Source organism: Bradysia coprophila, unplaced genomic scaffold (assembly GCF_014529535.1).
Source record: "Bradysia coprophila strain Holo2 unplaced genomic scaffold, BU_Bcop_v1 contig_138, whole genome shotgun sequence".
NCBI lineage: Eukaryota > Metazoa > Arthropoda > Insecta > Diptera > Sciaridae > Bradysia > Bradysia coprophila.
In genome coordinates this window covers 6,659,953-6,687,311 of record NW_023503409.1, presented here as the reverse complement: position 1 = coordinate 6,687,311, position 27,359 = coordinate 6,659,953, and the positions used below count along the sequence as shown (strand labels likewise).

The following is a 27,359-nucleotide window of genomic DNA, read 5'->3' as shown; positions in this document are numbered from 1 at the left end:
CAATATACATGCCTCGAAAACCGTAGTAAGGTAGAATTCATATTTAATGCACCTCTTAAGACACCTTCAGCATGTAAAACTATTTCCATTAAAGAGCAAATGTCACTCGTTTCGGGAGATTATCGACCTCAGCTTCGTTTCAGATTTTCTTTGTTGAAACGGTTGAAAATAGAATTCTACAAAGAGGATGTTCCAAACTTATAACATTTATGTGAAAAGATGGAACCTGTCACATAAGGCTATTCATCTGTTATCGATAACGACGACAAAAAAAATGACGATCTCTGGGTAATATGGTCCTTTATATAGGAAAATGCAAGGTTCTGAAAGAACCTTGGTAAAATGAATGTTAAAAAAATTGAAGTACAAGATTTGAAATCAATCGATTGAAAATACTTTGATATATGGTAGTAATAGACCCAAATGCTTGCAGTCTGTAACAGCTTTCAAAACAATATCCGTCAAAATTTTCTAATCTGTTATTAATCAGCAGCTCCGTCAGAATAATTAACACAATATCGGTGCTCGTCTGATTTCTGATTTTTTTTCCTCGTTTAGTACGGACGGTGAAAAAAACTTGTCGCGAACATATCCAAAAATAATAAATAAAAACTCAATTTTGTTTTTCTGTAAAAATATTTCGGAAACCAATATATTTCTCGATCACTTAATATGAGTCATGTTGTGTCGTCAATAAACAATATCAGTACGTTATTTAAATATTCATTAAAATATTTTGCGATGGTGTAAAACAAACAAAAAAATTATTTGAAGAAACCAGAACAGAAGAAAAAACAAAATCCTTAGCGAAACACAAAAGACTTTTTTTTTAATAATTAAATAATCGTAAATGTGGGGGAGGTTATGTAACAAAAAACTTAATTTTTTTTTTAAATATATTCGCATCTGGTCGGTATTTATAAATGTAAATGTATAATATGCACTGTTTTCAATTAAACTAAATTTATTCGAAATTAAGCGACTCTATCGCTGCAAATTGCATTCGTTAATGTTCGGTGCACTGCGGCGACCCATTTGTCGTTTACGTTGACCGTATTTGGTCATCGTTTTCGCCTGGTCAATCAATCTATGCGGCACCGTCCACAAATTGTCACAATTTGCTATTAACACGCTAGCCAATTGACAACACTGTGCAGCCATTCGAACCTGCGCGGTAACATCAGCTTTGTCACATGGATGTACAAATCTGTAATGGTAAAATGGTCGTAAAAGATTGGAGTAAAACTACAACCGGTTGTCGACGGTATACCTTGGCGGAAAAAGTGATGGTGCTATGATGGTAGCAACGTTTTGCAACGACATTTTGTTGAAACTTTGAAGGCTGATGATGTTTTTCAGAAACTGCAGGATTGCCCTCAGAGTATTTCGATTTTCGTCGGGAAGTAGCAGACACAAAACAGATATGGCTTTGTATTGATCGGGTGGCGGTATAGCTTTACGAAGGGAATGAAAATGAAAACCGTTACAAGGTGCCCTTACTCAGCAACTGAATTCAAACACTCACCATGCGACTGATAAAATAAATGTACAAGTTCCGTAGCCAGCAATGGCATTGGCAATTCACGCAACCACCGTTTCAAAAGTGTGCTCAAATCGTGGACTCCCGCTTTCGACAGCAGTTCATCGACGGTGTCGTATCTCAGATAAAAATTCTTTTCCAATTCCACGTACAAGAACTCTGTTCGTTGCTTATTGCCGGGTATCCGTAAAATACCTTCTTCCCGAGCTCCACGTATTGTCAATTCTTTTAAAATGTCCTGCAGCAACATTGGCACCAGCGATGAATCTTCACCGGTCACCTGTTGATCTCGCCGCACCAGCGCATTCAGCGATACACCAAACAGATTGCCTTCTTCTTTCCGTTTTCTTTTGAACGGTTTTCGTTTGTCCAAATTGATTTGGTGTTTGTCGAATAGTGACGCTAGTTCGAGCCATAACAGTGGCTGCAACTTCTTCAAATTAGACTCTGATAGACTTCCAACATCGCAACCCGCTTCATTTAATTGCAGATTGAATTCAGACGATCGATTCTGATCGTTGCAGATGCTCTCAAAACTTAATGGTTCATGACTAGATCGACGGTATGGGTCTATTAAGATACTATTGGATGGTGAATTGGTTGGGCTCTGGTCTGGGGATGTTGAATTTGAAGAGTTATCACTTGGATGTGCGAATAGATTACTGTGACTCCTTGCACCATTTATGCGACTACCAGTCATTCGTCTGTAGATGCGAAAAATAATAACATTTCACGTCACAGACGTTGATTGATTAAACATACCCAATGGAACATGAAGGATCTGAACCGGAGCGAATGCGTGGTAGATGAACAGTTCCTAGCCTCTGGAATCCTAGCAGTTCAATTCCATCAGATGTGTAAAACGGAATATCGCAACGAATGTGTGACCCTCGGAATAGATCAGCACTGCCTCTTAGCGGAGCACTCGGTGTACGACGCAAATTTTGCTTAGATTTTCCTTGCGGTGTTGCAGCATTGTCGAATATGGACACAAAGCTTGGCCTAAAAGTTAATGAATTGTTGTAATGTTGAAATGAACTAGTCGATATGTTAACTTACGGTTGTTGGTTGTTCCATTGATCACCGGAAACGGAATCCAATGAGTCTGGTGTCGCACTGCGTGATCTAGTACCGGTACTGGAATTGTCCGCATCGCGAAAAACATCTCTGATGTCTGGCTTTCTTGGATGTCGTGATCTGGTTCGACCACGAACGGTTTTATTTAATGCTTTGACCCGTTGCTTAACCGCTTCTGCATGATTACTCGGCAGTCCGGCAACACTTGATTTCAGTTCTAGTGCGGTCAGTTCGCGACCCTAATAAGAAACAATTTGTCATTTGACCACCGAATCAATCGTTAAAATGATCGTCTTGTGTGTACCTCTTGGAATGCTTTTGTTAATTGTGAAAATCCTGCAGCCACGAGCCACTGAGCTTCTAGTTCACCATCTGAAAGCAACAATGAAGAAAGAAATGAAAGATCGATCAGCTGCTCCATTTTCTTTAATTTGATGTTGAAATCTTGAGCTCGAATAGTATAATGTAAGAAAGGGAAACTAAAACAATTGGCGGAACCAAACAAGCACATTTGTACGTCGTTACAAGCAAATTTTCAATTGCGTTTTACGTTTTTCTTAGAGTTTACATTTGGAAAATTTATACATTTCTGCACACGCAAAATTGCATTGTTGTTGAATCAGGAACTGGTAAATGTGTACTGATTAACAAGATCATTTTAAGTCACGTATATGCATGTGGAACTATCTCCCAAATTATGACAAATTAAAAGCTCGGAACTGTTTCGACATCGAAACAAAATGTGAGAAAAGAATTAAAATTTTCAAAGAAATTGTAACGTGACTAACGATGCATTTACACGATATTTTGCACATCGATATACCTAATGGAATGTTGCATAGTTATTACAATAACAACATAAAACTTTTTTTGTTGCTTTGTTCGGTTTCGTTTTACCACAACAACACACTGACGATGAATTCTGTTTTCAAATTCGCATAATTTTAATTACAAAATGCTGCGAATGAATATGCATACAGCTAATTTGATTTGAAAGCGAAATGTTGATATTGTTTCCGATAGAAAAAAAAAGAGAATTCTATGCGGGTAGACGTAGACACATAAAATGTTAATAAACATCCATCAATCAATATATACGTACAATGTTTCAATCCCACCTACAAGCCTAATTTAAAAACAAAACAAAAACAATCGTATAATACATTGCTCTCAATTTGTTAATAATTACACAGTTACACTCATTGCATAACGTAAATTATAATTTTAGGCATTACAAAGGACAGAGTTTGTTCAGTGTAAAATCTATTGCTGCAACTAAGTCATTGAGCCGAAAGGAAATTCCTTTACCCTTGAATGGAGTTATAATATTTTCTATATTATCGTCGGTGTGTTTCCAATCAATGAATGTACATACGTACGTATGCACAGCGACCTTTTTTTTTCTATTTACATCGCACGATTGTGAACCAACGAATTTTCTTTGTTTTCTTTTAAGGAAAACTGGCGATTTATAATTGATTTATGTTACTTGAATTGAATGGAATTGAATTTCAAATAAATCAGGAAATACATTCAATGAATTGAGATCTCATTGTCTGAAGATTTTATGTGACGAAAACGATGTTAGTGTGTGCTATTAATAAAACGGAATATTTATCGTTTTGATTTCAATGTTTCAATGTTTTGCTTCATGGTAAAAAATGGTTTGTTGTGGTAAAAATGGCAAACAACTGAAGGGGTCACGAAATTTTTGCAATTTGAAATCTGCGAAGAGAAAACGAAAGGTCAGTGAAGCACGTGTTGTATAACAGTAATCTCAATCAATTAACGTTGACGAACGATAATGAAAAAGAATCCAACGAATTTCAACCAACCAGCACATTCTTCTAGATTTTCTTAAACAAAATGTTTGGACGACAAAAATAGTAAAACTGTAGAAAGTGAAGAATGTTGCAAAGTGATATTTCTAGAAATAGCTGTCTGATGAGCGAAAGTTTCGTCTTCTTTATTATGGGGAATTTTACGTACTCATCATATGTGTATAGCAGCACTCTACTTTGCATCTTCAACACATATAACTAATTGGTGACATGAAAACTCTGAATCTGAAAAAAAAACGAACGAACTGTTTCCTTCGGAAGTGTAGAATGCACAACATTTTTCAAAGACCGACTACATTCAAAGGTTATTTCAACTAGGAAGAACGATTTATCTACAAAAAAAAATTGACCAAATTAACAGACAGATTTTCAGTGAATGGAGCTTTTGGACATGAATTTCATATACACATCATGACAATAATAATTCGAAAAACTTTCGTAATCAATCACAGTTATTCCTATAAATAGAGAACAATTACTTCTGAATCAGCAGCGACTTATACTTTATGAAGTAATTTATATTGAAGGTAAACGGAAAATATATGGGCTAGTTGGTTGTGGATTATTATTATGTATAAACGAACACACAACAATACCAAATGAAAAAAAAAATTGTAATTAATGAATTTTTGCAGTACTTTAATTTGAAATGGACAAGACATTTGCACGCCGTAATGTATGTGGACGGAGCTACTTTGCGAAATAAGCAATTTTAAACTCATTTAATCAAATGTCAGCTAATTATAATCGTATATTCTACACACATACCTTCGTAGTGAACAGTTGGTTCGGTTGGTGTCTGCAAACGATATTCGGTCAAATATTCATCCAGGTCAGTGTCCAACATATTTATGCTGTTTAACGATCGCTTATCTATCTATCTACTGTTGACATCTGAAATTAGAAGAAAAAAAATTTGTTAAAAATATTTGGGCAATCAAATAATTAATTTCAAAATATGCAAATCAAATATTAGTTGGCCTTTAGTCCACATTAAGTGTATATAAGATGGTTGGACGATTTGGTTTCATATATTATACTGTAAAGATGGTTAACGGTTTAAAGAAGAACAAAAAAACGTTGAGAATTCAATGATTTATTGTGTGAAATCGACGACTATGCCAGTCGAATAATTGAATTACAATAACTTCATTCATCCCGGATATATTTTTGTTCCTAGATGACAATGACTCTTTATGGAAAGGGAACGGTTAACTATTGAGAAGCGATTAGTCATCTGTTACTGATGAAAAACAACTAAGCGATGGCTAGTGTTGTCTTATAGCCCACCGTGAATTAAAACCTTAGGAAATTAACGTTTTACCGTCATCTATTAGCAAAGCACCTAGCATAGTAATCTGTGACAAAATACTATTTTATTTAAGTCGTACCATTGGTATACCATTGGTATACCATTGGTATTCATCACAATTAGGATTTGTCTGAGCGAAAGGTACCTTGTCCTTTAACGGGCATATTGTTTGTACTCAGCAGTTCTTAATTCTAATCGAAATGTAAACCTTATTTTGAATTTAAAATCATGCCCGCACGTTAGTAAGCGGGCATGACACAAGTCCACTACCCAAAATGTTTTACAACAATATTTTTGGGGACGGTCTGGTATATCCGAAAATCACAGATGGAGCTCCCAGTGATGATTATGACGTACGGTATTGGAGATTTTTAAAATATCCAGACGGCGTTACTTTCTATGTGTAACTTGGCCCGTTGACTGATACAAAATATATTCACTACGATCTTGTGTCAGCCGGTGTTTGCCGGTATTGACTTGAAATTTCTGCTTAAATTCGCAGATCATAGATGGAGCCACAGTTGTGACGTAAAGACATTTGCCTTGAAAATTACGATTAGCAAAAGGTTTTGACCTGATTATGGTAATGTATAAAGACAGGCAGGATTGTTCACCTCAGGGATCGATCTCAAGGATCTTATGAGTCAAACGCTCTATCAATTGAGCTACCTTGCCGACTAAATGGAATTAAATAGAGTAGTATTTTGACACAGATATTCTATTACTATGCTAGGTGCTTTGGTACGATTGTGTAGTCTTGCGTTTGAAGATACTGGAAAAATTTCAATTAAAATTTCACACTTAATACCGGCGAAATTTCCATAAAACTCTTTTCCGTGCCATGCCGGCTCATTACTAACAAATAATTTCGACAAATATTATCATTTAAGAGAAGTGAATAAAATAAAAAAAATTTGTTTCATAATTTATTCATCTCTTCATTCCCATCCATCATTTGCATTTTATATAATTTTTCCATCAACAGAGATGAATAAGTAGATTCTAATTAAATTTTAATAATTTTAAATGTATTAGGCAATCTAAATGAACCGCACAATTATTTATTGAATTTATTTGATTTTTTTTTCTCTCGCTATTCACCCGAGATTTTGTTGCATTGTTGGTTCGGTGTTTTTTTTATTACTTCAAATTATTCACCGGAAATTCAAAATTTAATTTTAATTACTGTGAAGTGAACTACAGAAAGAGTGAAATTTTTCTTTGATGCCATGAACTTTTTGTTACCATTTTTCTACGTAGCTTTTTTTCTATGCGGTTGTTGTTGTTGTTCAAATTGATGAACTACCTGCGTTAACGTCTTGTAACATTATTAAAATATTTCTTATTGATAAATACCATTACGAAATAATGTTACCAGCTGGTAATCATAATTTGCTACAATTTCGTTCGCAATAAAAAGTGAAAATCGATCGATTAGAAATTTTTCTGTTTTCCGTTACTTTCTGGTTTTTTACAACGAACTCTGGTTCAGGAAGAATTTACAAATGACTCACTCATTATTGAGCAATGATTGTCCTTGATTGAAAAAAGCAACGACCAGATAAACTCTTCACCTTCGTGTTTAAATATATCGGCGCGGTAATCTATTGTGCATTTCTATTGACAATGGTTTTGTACGACATTTATAAATGTTATCAAAAGGAATTGCACCACTTTGTGTGATGTATATTTTGCAATCCAAGCCTTGAACCGTTGAAATTATATGATCGTTGATCGTTTGGTCTGTGTCGTATCTCATTTTACCGATTGTTTGCTCGTTCCGAGACCATAAAATGTTCAAGAAAATTTAAAGTTCAACGAAGTCAAATATTTATTATTATTATGAAAAAAAAGTTGATTTAAATAATTTTTGTGTGAGCCATCGAATAATTAGCGAACTGTTAAGTTTATGTACAAATCGTATGACTGAAATTGCGTTAAACTACTGAAGAAGCTGAAGAAAAACGCTTACAGATAGGCCGAGAATTGACTGAGAACCACTCATTGTATTAATCACCGTTCAAGTTCCTTCCTTTTTTAATTGTGGTAAATTCAATAAGACTGGCGTGTCATACGTAGAAAACGATATATTCCTCTCATAGTAAGATTGGTGAATTTTCGTAATATACCGAAGCGGATATAAAGTTTCGCATCATTCGCAATGAATTTTAAAAATGTTAATAAGACCTGATCGCAATGTCCGGTCAAAATCGTTTTTGTTCACTGCGGCCTTTAAGGTGATTACAATTTTCAATAGGAATAAGGTTTCATAGATTAATCGTTTTCGAATGCTTATGAAACGAACAAACAAAAAAAAACTTACTTGAATGGTCAAAATGAATAAATTCACCGTGCAAAAGGCAGTGGAAAATTAATCCGTACAATGTTATACGCGCACAGAGAGATATAACTAAATGAAAAGCAAATATTTTCCAGTTGTAAATTCCAATTCCAATTTAATTAGCAAGTACTGATGTTATTCCTTATCGAATCTAATTTTACAACTAGAGCTACAACTCGTTGATGGTTACAAAACTATCACTGATACGAAATTAAATCATTTGTGTTTTTGTGGCAATTATTTATTGGATTTAATTGTTGTTCGGTGTGTGCCTGTGGCTGGCTGTGTGTGTGCGTGTTTTAAAATGGATGCAATATAGATAGTAAGTTTCGAAATGGTAATAATTTCTATTCTATAATCTATTGCTCGTCTTCAATGTGAGATTACCGACATTAGTCAGCAGCAAAAATATACAAACAAATGAGAACACTTTATCTAATCTCATAGCCATTCTGTTTTTGAAAACTCATAAAGAAGAAGGCACAGTCAATTGAGAAATAGAAAATTAATTAAAAGATAACAGAAAACATAACGAAAACACACATGCACCGCACCAGATATAAAATAGTTTTAAGTTTTCATTTCATCGAAGAATAAAAGACAAAAATTCTTCAGAAATATTTTTTCCCCGTCTGGTTGTGCAGATACAACATTCAACAAATGGCACCAATAATTTTTGTTTAAATGAAACAATTCCTTGGAATACTTCCCATTCCATATGATGATTCACTCGATGCTCAATACATTGTGTTTTGTCATATTAATAACAACTGGCGACGAGTGTCAATTTCGACAAACAACTGAATGTCGATATAAGAACAAAAATTTTCAATTCTTTTTTGTTTCATTGACAAGTTCATCTCTTCTTCCAAATTATCTTTCTTAAAAAAAAGAGTTTTTTTTCTTGAATTCTTCGTTCAAAAAAATATTAATGTCGACCTTGCTTGCACAGAAACAGCTGCTTGAAAGGAATTATTACGGCAAAACTCTTTTTTTATTATTCAGAAATATCTGTAAATGGCATGTGGGTGGTAACCGACTTTTCGAACCATATAAAGTTATTCATACAAAAAAAAAACGTTCTTTTCGAAAATGTGTGACATGAGTCAATCGTGCTTTCAAAAAGTGTTCCTCAATACCACCTACAAAAGCGACGGTCAACAAATCCTTAATCGCTTTATGACATTCTGCGAATTACAAATCCATGGAAACAACGACAAAGAAACGCAACTCAATGAGTGAAATTACACACGTCGTTCATTGGAAATTGCATCTATTAAAATGATATCCTCCACAGTGCACACAATATACACTACGTACACACCTACTGTCCCACATAACAATAAAAATTAGAAGAATCATAATTTAAACGCTGCAATTACGTTCGAGTTAATGAGAACTTATCCGATATGGGTTACCAGAGCCATGAAGAATAAACCCATCAATTTTTTGAGTTCGTTTTTTCTATGTTGCATGTTGTAATATTTACGCATCTCGCGTTAATATTTTGTTTAACTCGTATAGCTAACAGAAGCTCAAATAATAAAAATTTATTCCAACGATTCTAATCCATGCATGGCATCCACATATGCACGAACCAAATCATTGCAAATTGGAATCGATAAAGTGAAAAAATATACAACAACGAACGGTTGTTCGAATTAGTATTATAATGTTTGGTTAATAACGTTTTGTTAACGATAATAATTGAATAAAAACGATTTGTAACAAAAATGCTCGCAGAGGCCTACAGGTAGGTACTTTTCGCAGCAGTGATATTATTATTATTTAGCTGCTTTTGAGAGAGTTTCAATTTAGCTTAGATTTTTTTTTTCTACTTCTTCCACTGTGTTTACGAAATTTTTAAGATTATGAAACCGGAAAACTAGCCTACACCTGATACCTACACTCATGGCATTTTATTTGTTCAAGTTGTTCTGTGTAACACGTTTTGCATGTAAATATTTACGGTTCTGTAGTTCCTAATAAAAATTGCTTATTGATTTGCTGGCACTGAGCTGTGGAAAGATTCTGAAAACTTTTTTTTTACGTTTTGGAATGGAGAAATATATTTGCAAGCATCAATCTTATTTGAGCAGTGAAGTATGGTTACCAGTCAGTTTTTACGTTTACGGTATTACAAATCTTAGCGCAAAAAATCTATATTGACAATAAAAGGTTCTTAAATGAAAACATAATTGAAATTCATCGACTTGAAAACAGTAAAATCAACAAACCATTTAACAGATGTCAGTTGGAATCTACATCGTATTGACGCAAAACATTCCCAATTAAAAATTGTTTTGCCTATTTCTGTTCTGGCCGTTGCTTGAAAAGTGCTACTTCAAATTCATCTATTGCTCTTGTAGTAGAATTAAAATCTCATCAATTCTGTTATTGTTCAATTGGACAGCCTTCAACAGAATTTTAATTAAGTGGAACTGTATCTGTCCTTATTCTAAAATCAGTAATTGACTGTTTGGTATGCTTTCTATTTCATGCAAGATCTGGCATCTGGAGGCAAAGTATAATTATAAATTGTAAATTATAAACGAGGCTCATATTGTTAAACTAGCGCTTTAATTTGTAAATAATTTGAATTTGTAAATGGTTAAAAAAACGAAATCGTTGCTCCTGTGGTTACGCATAACTGTGCGAAAAACTTACATAGAGCAAAATTTTGCTAGATTTGCAATTTTTACATTATCTTTCGGAATTATGAAAATTGTTTACAATTTTCTGCAGAAGAATACGCCTATGTAAAGCTTCGAATAGGATCAGTATTACCTGAAACTTAAGGTGAGCAAACTAATATTAGAAAACCAACCGGAACTCACCTGAACCTGGTTTCATTCATACTCTGTCCGGTAACTTGAAACGTTGAAACTTTCATACAAATTTTCATGTAATTCTGTCAGGTTTCATATCATATTTGACCTAATCACGTAAATTAGCTCAGATGTTCTGATTCAGATCAAAATTGATTGAATCAGGATCTGGACAGGTAAACTTGACCCTTTCTAAGCATATCAACTGCATGATTCTAAACCGAAATGCGTCATGGTAGCGCATTCGGTTAGAGCATCGTCCCGGAATGGTGAAAATTGAGGGTTCGGGTCCAACCTGTGCACCAATTTTTCATTTTAATTACCAAAAACAAACTACAAACCATTTACACTACCTCATATGTATTATAATGACCCGTTGCCAAAGCGTACGTTAAAAATATCAAGTATCCTATAAACAAGTGTTCTACGGTCAACTAGCTCGATGTACGTTACTCCTCCTCACGACCCAATTTAACGTTTTTCAAAAACTTTTATCCCGTATTGAGACAAAGTTCCATACAAATAGGCACAAATCCCAAATGGTACATTGTACCCACTAGCCCTCAGTAGTTCGTAAGAGGCCAAAAATGCTATAAAATTAGCACTGACAAGGCAAACTACAGAATTTATTTCTGATCAACACGATACACGCACATTGTATCGAAAACCTTTTTTTTCTGCTCAACATCAGACATAAAGCTTAACACTACTTCCTCAATTATTATTACTCTTGCACAATATTATGTTCATCATTGACTATATAAGCGGTTAAAGTTCCACCATCAGTCAACATTTTATGCATATCATGAATATCGGTTAACTTTTTTTTCCCATCCATCGTGCCTATTAAACTAAGGTCGAACTTTTATTTTTGCTCAAATAATCGGAAGATACACGCTGTTGTGGTATCAATATATAATCTACGTCTTCCGGATAGGTAATGACAGTAGCATACAGTCACCTTTCGGTTTAAATAATCACGTTGATGACAATATTAATAACAGTCGCTGCTGGTTTGACCAGATTAGATTGAAGGTGTTTTTATTTTTCCAACTGCAACAACCACTATCGACAATGTACATTATATGCAAATGATGCATTATTGATTCGTTAGGTTGTGGTTTGGCCGACTGGCTGTACATGATAAGAGGAATGTTAATGATATATATGAACATTCATTGAATGTTCAACAGAATTCCATGCGAAAGGTATTCAAGTAACGTTCGCAATTATTCGGCACTTAAAAATCATTCAGACCGTAACAACTGTAATTCATATGTCACCGAACTAGAGAAATTTTGTTCAATGAAAGCTAAAAATCTACATAAGTATTTAGTCGATAAAACCATTTCAGTGAAATGGCCAACTGAACATTTAATTTAGTGGGACCGACCATTACCATTTGCAGGTACCCGATACTTTAAAGCATGACGGATTTTTGAGCAGCTTACGAAATTAACAAGGCCGTGCGAATTCACATGATCTGAACACACAGTCTTATGTGCAAAAACAGCTTTGCCTAAAACAAATATATTTTTTGGAATTTTTTTCCCGTGTGTGGTCAAGTGTTTTCATTAAATGTTGATTGTGTACGATAAATTCTTCAATGAATTATTTTTCATTCAAGGTCGATTCGTATCTCGGATACAAAACATTGACCATCAGTAATCATTACACAGAAAATGAGCAGCAGCAGCAGCAACTTGTTTCTTTGTCGCTGGCTGGTGTGGTAGTTTCGTTTTATTCAATTATGAAATAAAATCTTACCAAATTTTCAGAAGAGAAAAAATAATTACGAACGAATCAACAATGAATTTCCAATAAATTACATTGCTTGTATTACTCGTAAGATCGACCTCAATTATAGTTACACTAGTCTGCACATTGCGAAATGTTTGTGGTAATCATTATCTCTCTTACTTATTGTTAATTTTCTTCAATTTTTAGTTCATCGTCGAAAATCACAAAATAAGAAAAATTGAGTAAAGAAACTGCAATACAGAAGTACAGAGTACAGAACGTCTGACGGTGTGTTTTATAAACATCAATTTTTATTTAGAAATAATCATTTGCAAAGACCAGCATAAGTGAAAAATTGATTTTCGCTTACGTCTGCGCTAAGCTTCTAACTTCTGATTAATTGAATACAATTAATTGGACCTAAGTGGACAGTCAGATATTACGGGCCAAAGTAGCTTTTAGAATCGTAAAAGTGAGTAACTTATTTTCGGCCAAGATATTTTTAACAATCGTTTTTTTCAATATTGTGACTCCATGATGGCCAATTTTCCACCAAATAAGGGAAAATGTAGGTTACGTTACATTTTATTTGACCAAAACCTGGCCATCATAGCATAACAGTAGAAAAGCGTTGGAAAAGATGTCTTGGTCACTCAGCTTTACGATCCATCCCTTGTTAACGAAATTAATTAATTAATTTAAAATTTACGTTCTGTGTAAGGTTCATAAAATTTTGCGGCATTGGAAAATACGTTCAACCGTTTTTCAACTCAGAATTTCGATTAACAAACAACTCCAATCCATCTATATCTTCAATGCGGATCGGGTCAGTTTCGCATGCAATTGTGTAGAAACAACACATTTTAGGCTGCAAATAATTTGGCCGCTGACAATGGTCTTCGATTCCATTGCCGGTCCTTAGTCTTTCACGAGTTTTAGGTCAACTGCAGTGTTCACGGGTACATAGATATACCCCACGCGAATACATTGGTATCGACCAACAACCATGAACCATACCAACCTTACAAATTGACCTATTTTCTAAGACCTGAAAATCTCTGCTCATAATTTTGTTTCAATTTTTTTACTTGTTCATCAAAACTTCCTTAATGATTAACCATCTTCTGTCTACCGAAACTTTAATATTTCAAGTAAATTTTCAGCTTCTTTTTGGAATATTATTTTATTAGACAGTGCTAAGGTTGAGCTCTTACTAATATTAATTCAAATTCAAGGTCAGCTTTTTTAGATTAGTATTGATTGTATTGATTTTACAGTTTTTAAATAAACGGTCACGTACTTCAAAGGTTAATAGATATTCGGGTTAAATATTTTCAAGGCTTATGGATATTACAGGTCGGAAAAGTTGAAAAATCAATCGCGTGATCAAGGCGAAGCCGATCAAATGAACCGTCTTCGGTATGTAAGATTATTTAAAGATTCATCAGCGTCTCAGCGATTCCAAGATTCCAAAAATGATTTTCTAATAGTTTGTAACACAGATTGTTCCACTTAAAAATCCCTAACAGCATCGACTGTCCCTGAACTATAGGTAAATCAGACAACTTCTTGGGGATTATGAAAAACGATCACCGTATGCAAGTACTACATAGAAAGCTATGCTATGAACCGAGTATTTTGATTGATGGATTCAGTTTAATCGAAAGCTAAATCGAATGAATGAGTGAAAAAGTGAGTAGAGATTGTCATTCATAGGTAAGTTTCTGTTTATGGAAAAATCCATTTTCCATCGCCATAATCTGTGTGGAATGTTGTAAAATTACCATTTGAAAAAAACAAATGTGATTTTCTCTGAACAAAATACAAATCTTCTGAATCATGATTTTGACTTAATTTAAATTAATTTTATCGTAAAAAATGACCATGTTAACTCCTATATTGGATTGTAAAAATAAGAGATTCATCGATATCATATAATTACATGCAAATTTGTATAGAATTATAATCACGACGCTTATAAATTACGTTTTATTGATCGAGAAACTATTCACTATACTATGAGATGTACAAACAATATGCGCGCGTTTTGTATGTAATCAATCATTCGTTTAATAGATCGTCGACTAAAATTAATATTTAATTAAGACGATCCCTTTCGCATACCAAGAATTTCTTAGAAAAAAAAAAGTTTATTGATTTGAAGACTGTGTTTTAGTTCAGGTAGCTGGTCTACGTATCGCGTCCATAAGTATATATATGTGTGTGGAGAGAATCAATGGTATTTCATTTGCATCATCAACTCTCCCTCGACAAATTAACACTTCATACTCTGTACATATAATTATTCGATGAGAATGACTTCATCGCACAAGTTCTTTTGTTTTTAACATAAAATAACACACTTGGCAAATACAGCTAAGTGTACACACAGAACTAAAACAAATTATCTGCTAAATAAGAATAGAGGTAGGTATCTATTTATAATCCCAACACGCACAGCATTTGATTTTTTTTGTAGCCGTGTTGTGTGTTGCCTTATTTTTTTTTTGGTTCGTTACTTAAAATTTAATTTTTAATTTTATTTAAATTAAATGGTACACAAACTTACTTATCGTTCATTGATATTCTTTACAGCATGTTAATTGCCTTTTTCCTCGTATTTATGCACCAAATCGTATCAAATATAACTGAAGTTCAATTTGATTTGATGGAATGTAGGTAGACCGTTGAATGTTATTGTGGTGTTGTTGGTTTTTTATATTATTGAATGTATTTATTAACGTCGCACAATTCAATAAGTGTAAACGAAATGTTTACAAAAATAATGTTAAAATATGAACAGAGAAAAAAAATAAAATCAAAAATTTAAATTCGAGTTATATGAGTCACACTGGCGAGTTACATACTCAATTCGCAAAAACTGACTTTTCGTTTAAGCAAAAAAATAAATAAAAATATTTTTGTGTCTACTTATGAAAGACGGTTGATATCCAGAGTCAGCAATTTTTTTTTTTTATTTTTCCTTCGAACAATTTTTTTTTTATATTAAAATATGACTACACACGCAAACACTTTCTTTACATTGGCCTCAGGTGTATTTAATATATAAGACACGAAAAAATGTAGGTAAAACGTATAAAAATCTCAATCGCGTCTCTGACAAACAAGTTGAAACTTTCAAATAATTTTTTTTTATCTTCTTTTATGTTTCGATTTACATATTTATTGTTCATGTCAATTCATAGCACGTATCATTTAAATATTACTTTTTTTTTGTTGTGTGTTGTGTTGTTGTATTTATTTATATTAATTTTATAGGAATTTATGTTGATAAAGTGTCTTGTTTTTTTTTCGTCTTCTTCTTTCGGTAATCAGAGTCTTCAGAGTTTAGAGTATAATACCACAATCCAAACAGAACACTTTTTTTGTATCCGTGTTTGTATCACCAATCACACGCGAATGAAATCATAATTCACTTCGAAACAATGCAAAAGAAATCGTCCGCACATTTTCAAAAAAAAAAACCGAAAAGAAAATCTCAACACTGACGATAATGAAGAACACCATAAAAAAAGTGTACCAGAGAGTGTTGCACAGAGGTTTTAATAATTATTTTGTTTCTTATTCGCTTTTCTTGTTTATATATTTCATTAATAATTTCTATAAATGTTAAAATATAAAATTTTTGTGCTTATAAGTTCTCTTTCGAACGACGAAACGGCAATGCGTCCAACCTGTTTTCAATTATTTACTCAACTAAATTCAACACAACGAAAATATTGAATGTAAAGTTGTTCAAGGCATTCCACTCCTATACAGTCACACAACCGATTCTCTGTGAATAACATATACATCCACTCATAGCACACATACACACAACCGATATTATAAATAAATAAATGGAAAAAAAATATAAAAATACAATTTTTAAACAAGAAACAAAAAATATTCATCTCCACCACATATCTATGATATAAATAGTATAACTTGACTTGGTGTACTTACTACATAAGCTATTATAACTTTCATACCCATGTCGGTTTGTTGTTTTTTTTTCCTCGGACGTATCACTTCGCTACATACATTCATGCGTTACACCTGTCTTGTTTATGTCTAGCTTTATCATATTTGTACCTCTAAGTTCACAAATTGCGTATATCGATAATGGTCTCTGTGGTATCAATACAATTATACAATTCGAATGAATGGCGAGTGGACATTATTATAAAAGTTACTTTGTTTACTTTATGTATATGCACGAACGACCGTTTCGTTTAAATTAATTTGGATTTTTTTTAGTCAGAGTACGGTAAATATTGCGACATCTAATGTTATGCGTTTCGATTGACCAAACCTTTATTTTTCACATACCGCCGAGCCGGTATGTTTATCTATATTTATACGGCTGCTATCATCACCTTGTCTAAGAAGTGAGAATTTTCTGCTTGAAAAGAGCCCTAAAAGAAGAGTCTGAGTGGTAAATATTTAAAAAGTTGCTGTGAAACCTGAAGCTGAACAATTTTTTTACTTTGCGCCAATAAAACTGGGAAATTGACGTCAAACGGAGTTTTTATTTTTAGTTTCAATTTATTTATTTTGAGATCGAATTTATTTTATTTCAATTATTTTTTGAACCGAAGAATTCATGCGTACGTGAGGAAAACAATTTTGTTTGATCCATTAATTTAATTGAGGTTGATGAAGGTGAAAATGATATGGAAATTTTCCTTTTGCAAATATTTAAAAAGAGGTCATTGCCAATGTTTCAGCCAAACTTTATCAACATCGGTAAGATTCCTTCAAATTGGTAATAGTTATTTTCCTAACGCATGCTAAAATGCTTTTTTAGCGAATGTGAGGTTTCCAGCTCGAGCCGGAGGCGATTAATTAATTTTTCCTAATCCTAACTAACGCTGAAACTTTTGCTGAAAGGTATTTTTAGCGAATTCGATTCCAGAACTCGCCTCCGACTCTTAATGAAAACGTCTAATTCGCTAAGAAAACTTTAGCGTCAATCGATAATAAAATTTCTAAATATCGATACAATATCAATCTAATGTTTTATCGATAATCCAATCCTCAGTCAATGTTTACAAATTATTAGTCGATGTTTATCGATTATGAGTCGATGTTCATCGATTATGAGTCGATGTTTATCGATTATGAGTCGATGTTTATCGATTATGAGTCGATGTTTATCGATTATGAGTCGATGTTCATCGATTATGAGTCGATGTTCATCGATTATGAGTCGATGTTTTTCGATTATGAGTCGATGTTTATCGATTATGAGTCGATGTTTATCGATTATGAGTCGATGTTTATCGATTATGAGTCGATGTTTATCGATTATGAGTCGATGTTTATCGATTATGAGTCGATGTTTATCGATTATGAGTCGATGTTTATCGATTATTTGTCGATGTTTATCGATTATTTGTCGATGTTTATCGATTATGAATCGATGTTTATCGATTATGAATCGATGTTTATCGATTATGAATCGATGTTTATCGATTATGAATCGATGTTTATCGATTATGAATCGATGTTTATCGATTATGAATCGATGTTTATCGATTATGAATCGATGTTTATCGATTATGAATCGATGTTTATCGATTATGAATCGATGTTTATCGATTATGAATCGATGTTTATCGATTATGAATCGATGTTTATCGATTATGAATCGATGTTTATCGATTATGAGTCGATGGTTATCGATTATGTATAAAACAATGGATTGATATTGATTTTTTGAAAATATCGATGCTAGATTTCAATAATCGATATTTTATCGATCGAATCAATTATCGATCAATCTTATAATTTACAGAATTACTGTGCCTAATGTTTTAGACTAATTTTACCATTGTGACATTTACAAAATAAAAATTCTCTCTAAAAATGTGAACCTATACTTAGGGATTGTCTTGAACCACGGTCAGCACATTACCTTCTTTACAAATGTGCTATTATTTTCACAGTATCCTCCATTGCCTTACCTATCTGCGGGTATGAATTAGACGTATTTTTCGTCGGAACGAAATACTTTAAGTGGTGCTCATAATGTCTAATCTAAAACGTTCAAAAATCATAAAATTTGAATAGACCGGAATTTTTGTTTTTCGATTAGAGCAATAATTTGTCTGCATACTTGTTTTGTGCGAGCACTTGTTTGCCTCAAATGGAAACAACCAAACAAATATCGTCAATCGATATATGAATGAGTATAGAAATGGGATTTTTCCGATAAATAGATATGTGTAATGTTCCGCGAATTTAAATATGTTTTGCGCACATTTACCATGTTAAGATTTTTGATAAAAGTCGCATCAATAAAAAATTCGTGATGATGAGTCATTGAAATTATTAATGGATGCACGTGTAAGTATAATCGTCTTTAATAAACAGACGAATTTTTGTGAGATGTGTAGACAAGCTAGGTGTTGATTTGTTGAAGGCTCTGTTACGTCGAGGTATGTATAAGGTCATGTATGTTATATTCAATGAAGTATAACAAGTAGTAAGGCCGACTGTGAACATTACAATACCCTAAAAATTAGGTTTAGAGCCTAGAATGTAAGATATTGTACATATCCAAGAGTGCCTATTTTAGAAAATTAAATTCCCGAAAATACTTAAAATTCCTAAGAAATGTTGAATTATGGTTTCGAAACGTGTCGTCGCGTCATACAATCAAAGTGCATGCGATGTACATTTTTTACGATTAGAGGATCAGAGTGCTTAGCTTTTTTGTGCATGCCCACTCATAATGCCTGGTTCTTATCTCATTTTTCCATTAGTACTAATTCAATTACAATCGCTTACATTGACCGAGGGAACGAATTTATCTTTTTCCTTTGAGAAGAATTTATTTTTGAGTTGATTGGAATGGCTTCGCTCAAACAATTATTTTGTCGCATCCCTCAGGTATGTTATCAGGTCAGATCGTTCCTTTTCTTTTTTAATTCCAGCGAAAACCATTTTCGTACCTGGAATGTACTTCTTCGGATTCAACAAATACTCGAAAAGCGTTTCCTCCGACCAAGTTATTCCTTAAATATTTTAATCACTTAAACACGTCGTTTTGAGCATTAACAACAAACCTTTGCTAGTATTTGCTGCACTATAATTATATCCTTTAGCCTGTCCGGTTTTACGTCCGAATATTCCAAACAGATTCGGTCCAACACCGTGTCTTCCACCTTCGGATAAAAGTTATTTGATAACTGAAGAATGATAGAACTAAATCGAACCTTTCGCAACAGTGTGACACAGTGAGCATTTGGTTACAAAAACTTTCTTCCCCTTCTCTGCATCACCTTCAGAAAAGCTCATTTTTTCGAATATTGAGAATTTTACAACAAATTTTCGCGATTTTACGAATATTTATATGTCTAACTGTTGGCTGCTACGATCGGTAATTATTTTGCATGGTGACCCGGATGTGCTATTTTATGGTAAATTCAGTATCACGCCATACAGTTACCAAGAAAAGTGATTCGTGAGTGAAATGACATACACTTAATTTCTAGAAATTTTGATTGCCTCGGGCGCTGGCATTTTCCCCTAATAACCAATGCTCAAACAAGGACGTAGTCTACAACTACTTCATTAGTCTTAAAAAAAACATTTTGCTTTATAGGACCTCGACAGCAGAACTCATCGCTTATTTGCCTCGTCGCAGACTAAGTCTGCCAGACTTGGACATGGAACGTTCGTTACTTTATTTCGCGCAATTTTTCTTATTATTACTTTTGGAACTGACTCCACGCGATGTAGAAAATTTTGTCGTTTACAGCAGATTATGTAGATGTCTCTATGGTGCTGCTGCAGACGCTACACCATATGATACTTATATATAGAATGCACCCTGTTTTGATGACATAACAAGAAACATCACCACAACATCAAACAAAATCAAATGAAATTCAAAGACGGTTTAATCGGTGCCAGGTTCAATTTAGAGAAAAGTTCATTTTTGATTCGTTATGTACGCATGCAACATCAGAGCAGTGTTCTATCAATGTGTTCAAGTGAATAAAAATTTCCATCAAATGTAAAAGTTACAGCAAATTGATGCGTAGAATGGACCTCACTTCAACAATTTTCATTTCTCTCATTCAGTTTACGAGCACAGCACGGAACTAGAACACATTACGAAACGTTGAACCTGAAACCCGATTGCACAGCCAAAGATATCCGGGACTCCTTCGTTAAATTATCCAAAGAAGTTTGATTCTCGTCAATTTACTCACTAAACAAAATGTAAAATTAATTGGAGCTCTCGATTAGAATCATCCGGATACGGGTGAAAATACTAAGCAAAATGCAGACAGATTTCGTTCTATCGTCGAAGCATACAAAGTACTTGGCAAAGCTGAGTCTAGAGCCGTTTATGATTCGGTGATGAATGAACATAGTGGACCGTATGCTGTGTACAATTATAACGAGTAAGTTGCCCAACCGTTTTGAGTTTTAACTGGGTGCTCGCTCATCTACATATCCTCACCTTCAGATCTTCGTCGCCATCACCTTCTAATACGGGATATTATGGAGTGTTCGGATCGAAGAGAGTCTCGAACAAGAGAATTGTCATGTACTGTATGATATTCATGGTCGTTGGTGCTATTGTACAGGCGCTTGCTATTAGGTAAAATCGAGTTGTTCAATCTTTCTGTCCCGATTCATGATTTGCATTTGCCATTCTCAGATATTCGTTGACATTCCAACGAGAAAAATTGGACAGAGTATCAATGGAAGCGGGCAGAAATCTCTCGAAAGCACGAGCTGATGCAGAAGAGCATGGAAATGATTACCAATTGAAGCAGCTCGCACAAAAATTAACGAGAAATTGATTCAAGAGCGTGCAATTTTATAGTGTATCCGAAGCTCATTGTGAATCGTTGACGAAATGCAGATCGATATTTTATCTAAAAAATTGATTTTGAACGGTCGATTCGTCCCCAGTGTTCCTGCCAAAAATATTGTAGAAAATGTGCGTTGACTTACTGATGAAATTGTTGATGAAACAGCTAGATCACACGCAGCATGACATTTGTGTGGTTCAGTTTCGAATGTGTTACCGAAATGTATTTCTTTCATTTGACATAACTTCAGGTCTAAAATTTCTTCAAAACTAACACTTGCACTGACTGCGACCAATACGTCTTGGTACTCGTCACCGTCTCGTCACACTCATTCCGCTACTAATACATTTGACCTATTCACTTGACGCAATTTATTTGTATTCTTGATGATTCCCTCCTGCAAAAGATTTCTTGCAACACCGGCTCCACCAGTCCATATACACGACATGTTACAAGTTTCTCTAGCGGTGGGTTTCCTTGTTTTGGATTTGGTTCTGTAAATCGAAAGGTAAATTGGTTCAAAATGTGGCAGCACCCAATGGTTCGATAAATTCTACTGGTACAATGCTGATGGACACCCCCTGACCCCGTAACAAAGATGTGTGTAGTCTACATCAATCGCTTACTTCTTAGGTAATAATTTTTCGGTTTTTTGGACTGGTGATGATTCATTTGATCTACTTTCTGGATGTGGGCCCTTGTCGAGACCCTTCAGCCACATTTCATACTTTTCTGGCTGAAAACGCTTAACAAATGTGTCCATTGATATTCGAACCATGTCCTTCCTGTAAATGGAAGCAAAATGAATGATAAAACCGACCGAATCATTGGAGATGGTGCACAAGGAATTTACCTGCACTGACAATGTGACGCTCGCTTTCCATACTCCACCCATCTGGGTGCCGCAAAGTTTGTCGATTCGGCCATATTGAAGCCGTGATTGAATCCGGCATGATAACCGTACGGGAAGGTGATCATTATTTCGCCAGGCTCTTGCGTTATCTTGTTGAATGGAATATTGTGTTGTCTTAATCTGTACGGACTGATCAGTGTCATTTTGTGACGAAGGTGTGCCTTACAAGATTCATAGTTTTCGGCAAAGAAGCGTTTCGCTAACAGTTCCATTCTTATGCCGTATTCGGGCGGTATCGCATACCATGTCTTTGGAGCGCCTGCAATGAAATCGTTTGTATTAGGACCGACGATGGTGGTAATATCATGTTGACGGATTTACCTGCATGCAAATAGTTTATAGAATACAGATCCATCTAATGAAAAGAAAAGAGTCGAATGAGCAAAGCACTTTTTGGAAAAAGTAAATGGGAACCTACGTCTTCAGTGTGCCACGCGAATGTGGTTTTCCACATCCCGAAATATAGGTACGCCGTGTTGACACCATCTATTGATATGCCATAGTCTTTGTTGACGTAGTCCAGTATCGTTCCTAAGTGGCTGTATGGTGAGAACAAGATTGTTAGTGCCGCATTGGGCTGGTTTGAATATTCTGTTGCTGCCCTGTACTCACTTTAAATTCCAAACTTTTACATCCGGATCAGTCAATGTACCTGAAATGACAACTGTAAGACCACTTTGTTATAAATCAGTATTTCCATCAAACTCACCGCTAACATCCGCTGCATACACCGGTGCTACGTACGTCACATTTTTCCAATATTTCCGTTCGAGATCAGCGTAATCGAAATGGGGTGGCGTTGCGTAGCGTTCAGAGTTTGCCAGTTCAGCAAACTGTGACAGAGACATCGCACGCCGTTGAACATTAATCTGTTGGTACAATCCTTGTTTACCGGAAACAATTTGAGTGATTGGGGCGGGAATGGTGAGATCAATTTTGTCTATGTCATAGCCACTTTTCCGTGGTACCCACTCTTTTGGTGGGATGACCTGCGCGAATAGTTTTGATTAGAAATTTGATAATTTTGCGCTAAGGACATTGGCTTTTACTTTAACAAGGCCAGCCTTGTGTGCACCTTGTGACTCCATGTATTCAATGTATGCGGAGAAATTCTATTGGGGGGAATATTGATAAAACCAATTTCGGTCAATTATTTCACTAAAATTACTTGAAATTCATCCCATGTCGGTCGGAAGACCATTATTCGAGGAATGGACGCTGTCATTGTTTAAATGGATGGACTCGTAAACTATTTTCCTTCATAAATACATTACTGACGACTTCAGAGCGAATACGTTGGACGAAGAGGATAAATGATGGAATTAAATGAAAAACATTTCGACTGATTCCACGGTAAATAACAATGTAAATAAATGTTTTCTATTATCACTCGTTTGAAAATAATAAATGCATTCAAGTGACAGCAGCAAATTCTTCTTATTTTCCTTCAAAAATTAGTTCCGATCTTAACAAATTTAACTAGCAAATCGTTGTTGGTACTGTACTAGATAACCGCACCGAAATTCAAAAAAAATAAAATAATGAAAACTATTGTGGCTTTGCCTCGGACTTTGCTTTCAGTTAATACTCATCAAGATAATCACAAAAATTGTGACTAAGTTAGTCAGCAATCAGTGAAAATGTTTCAAATCAACAATTGTTGTTAATCCCAACAAAAATCTCTTCGAGAAAAGTGTGACGCAGTCTTTGAAGTACAATTTCTAAAATGAATGATATCGCCAGAGTTGACGCTTTCAGCTTCGTTACGCAAAAATTAAATTTTACACCCAATTTTAGTTCAAACAAGCTGGCTTAGTTTTTCTCACCATCTGCCAAATAATTTTTACCAAAAAAATTTGACTGGAAACAACCAAAATTTTACCAAAAAAATCTGCGTCGCATGTGGCAGATAAATTTTCTTGCTGGTCTGTTGCTGAACATTTGCCACTTTGCGACGCAGATTTTTTTGGTAAAATTTTGGTTGTTTCCAGTCAAATTTTTTTTTGGTAAAAATTATTTGGCAGATGGTGAGAAAAACTAAGCCAGCTTGTTTGAACTAAAATTGGGTGTAAAATTTTATTTTTGCGTAACGAAGCTGAAAGCGTCAACTCTAGCGATATCATTCATTTTAGAAATTGTACTTCAAAGACTGCGTCACACTTTTCTCGAAGAGATTTTTGTTGGGATATCAGTCGTTTTAGAAGTTTTAGAACACTGCTTTTTATAACAGTTTATAACAGAAATTCGGAAATTTGGCGAAATTCGAAAATTTGACGAAAATCGAAAATTTGACGAAAATCAAAAATTTGACGAAAATCAAAAATTTGACGAAATTCGAAAATTTGACGAAATTCGAAAATTTGACGAAAATCAAAAATTTGACGAAAATCGAAAATTTGACGAAAATCGAAAATTTGACGAAAATCGAAAATTTGACGAAAATCGAAAATTTGACGAAATTCGAAATTTGACGAAAATCGAAAATTTGACGAAGAAAGTAATTCTCTATCTGCCACCATTCAAGAAATATCTCTAAAACCCCAATTGACCCACCTATTTCCAACTTTCGACATTTTTCACAAATGTCCTTCTTTTGACGAAAATCGAAAATTTGACGAAAATCGAAAATTTCCAACTTTCGACATTTTTCACATATGCCCCTCTATTCTACTCGTAAAACTCTGAGACTTTGCCGAAGAAAGTAATTCTCTATCTCTCATAACCCAAAAAAATATTAGTCCTTTCATCCTACGCTCGAGTAGCTCAAAATTTGGTCACTCTAATCACTCTAGCTCAAACGAATCTGACCTGATTTTTTTAATTATTTTTTTGTTCGAATCGTGTTACGAATACCTTTCATTTGATGGGTCGCACGCCTCTGTAGGTTTCAATACAGCTAAGCTACAGCCGAAAACGCATTCCCGACCCTCGAAAACCACACTCAGAAACCACTTCGAGGCCAATAAAACAAAATTCTGGTTTTTCCTGGGGTAAGGGCGTATCACAATTTCATTTTTATGCCCACCCTGAGGTTCCTGCGAAATTTCATGGAGATTGGCTGACTAGTTTCCGAGATCGACCGTCGATAGATAGACAGATAGACAGATAGACAGATACAAACATACAGAGTAAGTTGAAAGATTTTGATTGTTTGGAAAACGTTAATTTGGTGCATTTTCTATCAAAATGACCAACTTCAAAACGATGTATCTCCGGCAATTTTAAAGCTACATAGTCGAGTGATAGCTCGTTTTGCTCGTATTTGAAGCGCGAATAAGATAAAATAGGATTTGTGGTGATGCAGGCCAAAGGAAAGAAAATTAAATTCTCGCCTATATATAGTTGCCGCGTCTCAAAAAAATTTCTTCGTTCTTTTTTTGGAAGTTAGACTGCGTCAAGTCCTCCGCTAACGCTCCGGACATGATGAATTCACCTGAAAGTCGGCATCCAAAAAAAAACTGTGATGCGCTGAGCGTGTGGATTACCTTCAGTGTTTATATACTTTGGATCTCGTAGCTGAATACGGTTGTTTCGTGAAGTTTTAACCTGAAAACCATACAAGTATCATATTTACCTAAAGAAAATTTTTATGACAAGGGATGTGAACGTACGTCAGCAAGATCCATATCATAGCACTGCTAAGCTCGAACACTCATTCTATCAACGTCAAAATACCCTCCAAATTTCAAAGATGTATGCGTGTACGATTGCATGTGTTTTGCGTTTTTATTCACACTAACAAATCATGACTCCTGTCTTTACGAAAGAAATGTAACGCCTACTAAGAAAGCATTAGCCTCCAAATATTTCTTATGTTCATGCTAGTAGCAGAGCTGTGCATATATTCGTTTAAGTAAGTTAAGTGATTTTGATGTGATAAATATCGGTAATTCGCTGCAAATCTCCAATACATTCACATACGTTTAAAATGCATCAGTAATAGAAGAAGAGGTTAAGACACTTTTGAGTTGAAGGCTGTAGGTTTTAACTAGGTTTGAGAAAATCTTTTTCTCAAGCATTTAAACAAGCATTTATTAGCGAGTTGCTACAAAATTTCTCTAAAAAAATGCAACGAAAATTCTACTTTTCGTCACTGAGTTGAGAAATGAAATATTTCATTACTAGATATGAAATTGTGAACACGAGGAGAAGCACATGACTATAAGCAATTCATGCCGTAAGTACGCATCAGAATTTAAATTTTACCTTAAAATTTTTAAGTGTGCGAATGAGTAAAAAATTAACCGAAATATTAATTTTAACGCTTCCATTTTGAATTTGTAGCGCATGAAATATTTCATTTCTTAACTCAGTGACGAAAAGTAGATTTTTCGTTGCATGCAACTCAATGATTGTTTGGGCACACTTAACTTAAAAGAGAAAAATACTTTCTCAAACCTAGTTAAAGCCCACAAATTGGAGTGAAGTTCATCATTTACTTTATAGCACTAATGAGATTTAAAAAAAAACTATATGGAAATCCTTTATCACGTTTGCTGTGGAGTTACGTAAGTTAGGAACAAACGTTTTTCCGGAAATACGCGAGAAGTCGCAATAATTCAATACTACTTTAGAAAATGAAATCGCGTATTTCCAACGTCGTTTAGTTGTTTAGGAAAAACGTTGTTCCTAACTTATGCAAAAATACTTTTTTTTAGTGAATTCGATTCCTGAACTCGCCTCCAGCACGTGCTAAAAATTTCTCATTCCTTAAAAAATCATTTTAGCATGCGTTTGGAAAATAGCTATTACTTGTTCATAGGTACTCAAATTCACAAAGATCCCTGACTGAAACAAAAACACGGCAGTAGTTTAAACCAATTATTATTTTTATTGGCAATATTTAGTATAGAAAAAAAAATATTTTGATGACGCTCTGCTAATAATGAATAAACACCTGTTTAAAGAATCATTTTCCAAATGTATACTG

General features: G+C 34.4%; 4 protein-coding genes across 8 annotated transcripts; 1 reads left to right on the top strand and 3 right to left on the bottom strand.

The window, feature by feature from the left end:
- Positions 1-622: 622 nt before the first annotated feature.
- LOC119073777 (rho GTPase-activating protein conundrum) lies at positions 623-16,750 on the bottom strand. Of its 4 annotated transcripts, XM_037179447.1 has the most exons (9): positions 8,242-8,441; positions 8,094-8,180; positions 5,227-5,352; positions 2,922-2,989; positions 2,600-2,856; positions 2,303-2,542; positions 1,526-2,244; positions 1,271-1,454; positions 623-1,207 (listed from the first exon to the last, which is right to left on the bottom strand). In XM_037179447.1, exons 3-9 carry the CDS (start codon positions 5,303-5,305, stop codon positions 985-987), a joined length of 1,770 nt encoding a protein of 589 aa, XP_037035342.1. In that variant the 5' UTR covers positions 5,306-5,352; positions 8,094-8,180; positions 8,242-8,441; the 3' UTR covers positions 623-984. The 4 variants fall into 4 exon arrangements, with proteins under 4 accessions (XP_037035342.1, XP_037035343.1, XP_037035340.1 ...); XM_037179448.1 differs by lacking the exons at positions 8,094-8,180; positions 8,242-8,441 and adding an exon at positions 16,646-16,750; XM_037179445.1 differs by lacking the exons at positions 8,094-8,180; positions 8,242-8,441 and adding an exon at positions 15,249-16,412.
- A 2,717-nt stretch (positions 16,751-19,467) lies between these two features.
- On the bottom strand, positions 19,468-20,111 carry LOC119073776 (cytochrome c-like). Its single transcript, XM_037179443.1, has 3 exons — positions 19,903-20,111; positions 19,753-19,851; positions 19,468-19,701 (listed from the first exon to the last, which is right to left on the bottom strand). Exons 1-3 carry the CDS (start codon positions 19,982-19,984, stop codon positions 19,556-19,558), a joined length of 327 nt encoding a protein of 108 aa, XP_037035338.1. The 5' UTR covers positions 19,985-20,111; the 3' UTR covers positions 19,468-19,555.
- A 393-nt stretch (positions 20,112-20,504) lies between these two features.
- On the top strand, positions 20,505-21,587 carry LOC119073775 (dnaJ-like protein 60). The gene is made up of 5 exons (XM_037179442.1): positions 20,505-20,705; positions 20,774-20,879; positions 20,942-21,099; positions 21,165-21,299; positions 21,360-21,587. Exons 1-5 carry the CDS (start codon positions 20,638-20,640, stop codon positions 21,502-21,504), a joined length of 612 nt encoding a protein of 203 aa, XP_037035337.1. The 5' UTR covers positions 20,505-20,637; the 3' UTR covers positions 21,505-21,587.
- Positions 21,588-21,699: 112 nt separating this feature from the next.
- On the bottom strand, positions 21,700-23,870 carry LOC119073774 (probable lysine-specific demethylase 4A). Of its 2 annotated transcripts, none has more exons than XM_037179441.1 (9): positions 23,598-23,857; positions 23,479-23,541; positions 23,139-23,418; positions 23,042-23,081; positions 22,848-22,968; positions 22,751-22,784; positions 22,370-22,688; positions 22,143-22,301; positions 21,700-22,010 (listed from the first exon to the last, which is right to left on the bottom strand). In XM_037179441.1, the coding sequence occupies exons 1-9, from the start codon at positions 23,652-23,654 to the stop codon at positions 21,845-21,847; spliced, it is 1,239 nt and encodes a 412-aa protein (XP_037035336.1). In that variant the 5' UTR covers positions 23,655-23,857; the 3' UTR covers positions 21,700-21,844. The 2 variants fall into 2 exon arrangements, 1 of the variants encoding a protein (XP_037035336.1); XR_005087089.1 differs by having other exon boundaries at positions 21,930-22,010; positions 22,074-22,301; positions 23,598-23,870.
- Between the last annotated feature and the right edge of the window lie 3,489 nt (positions 23,871-27,359).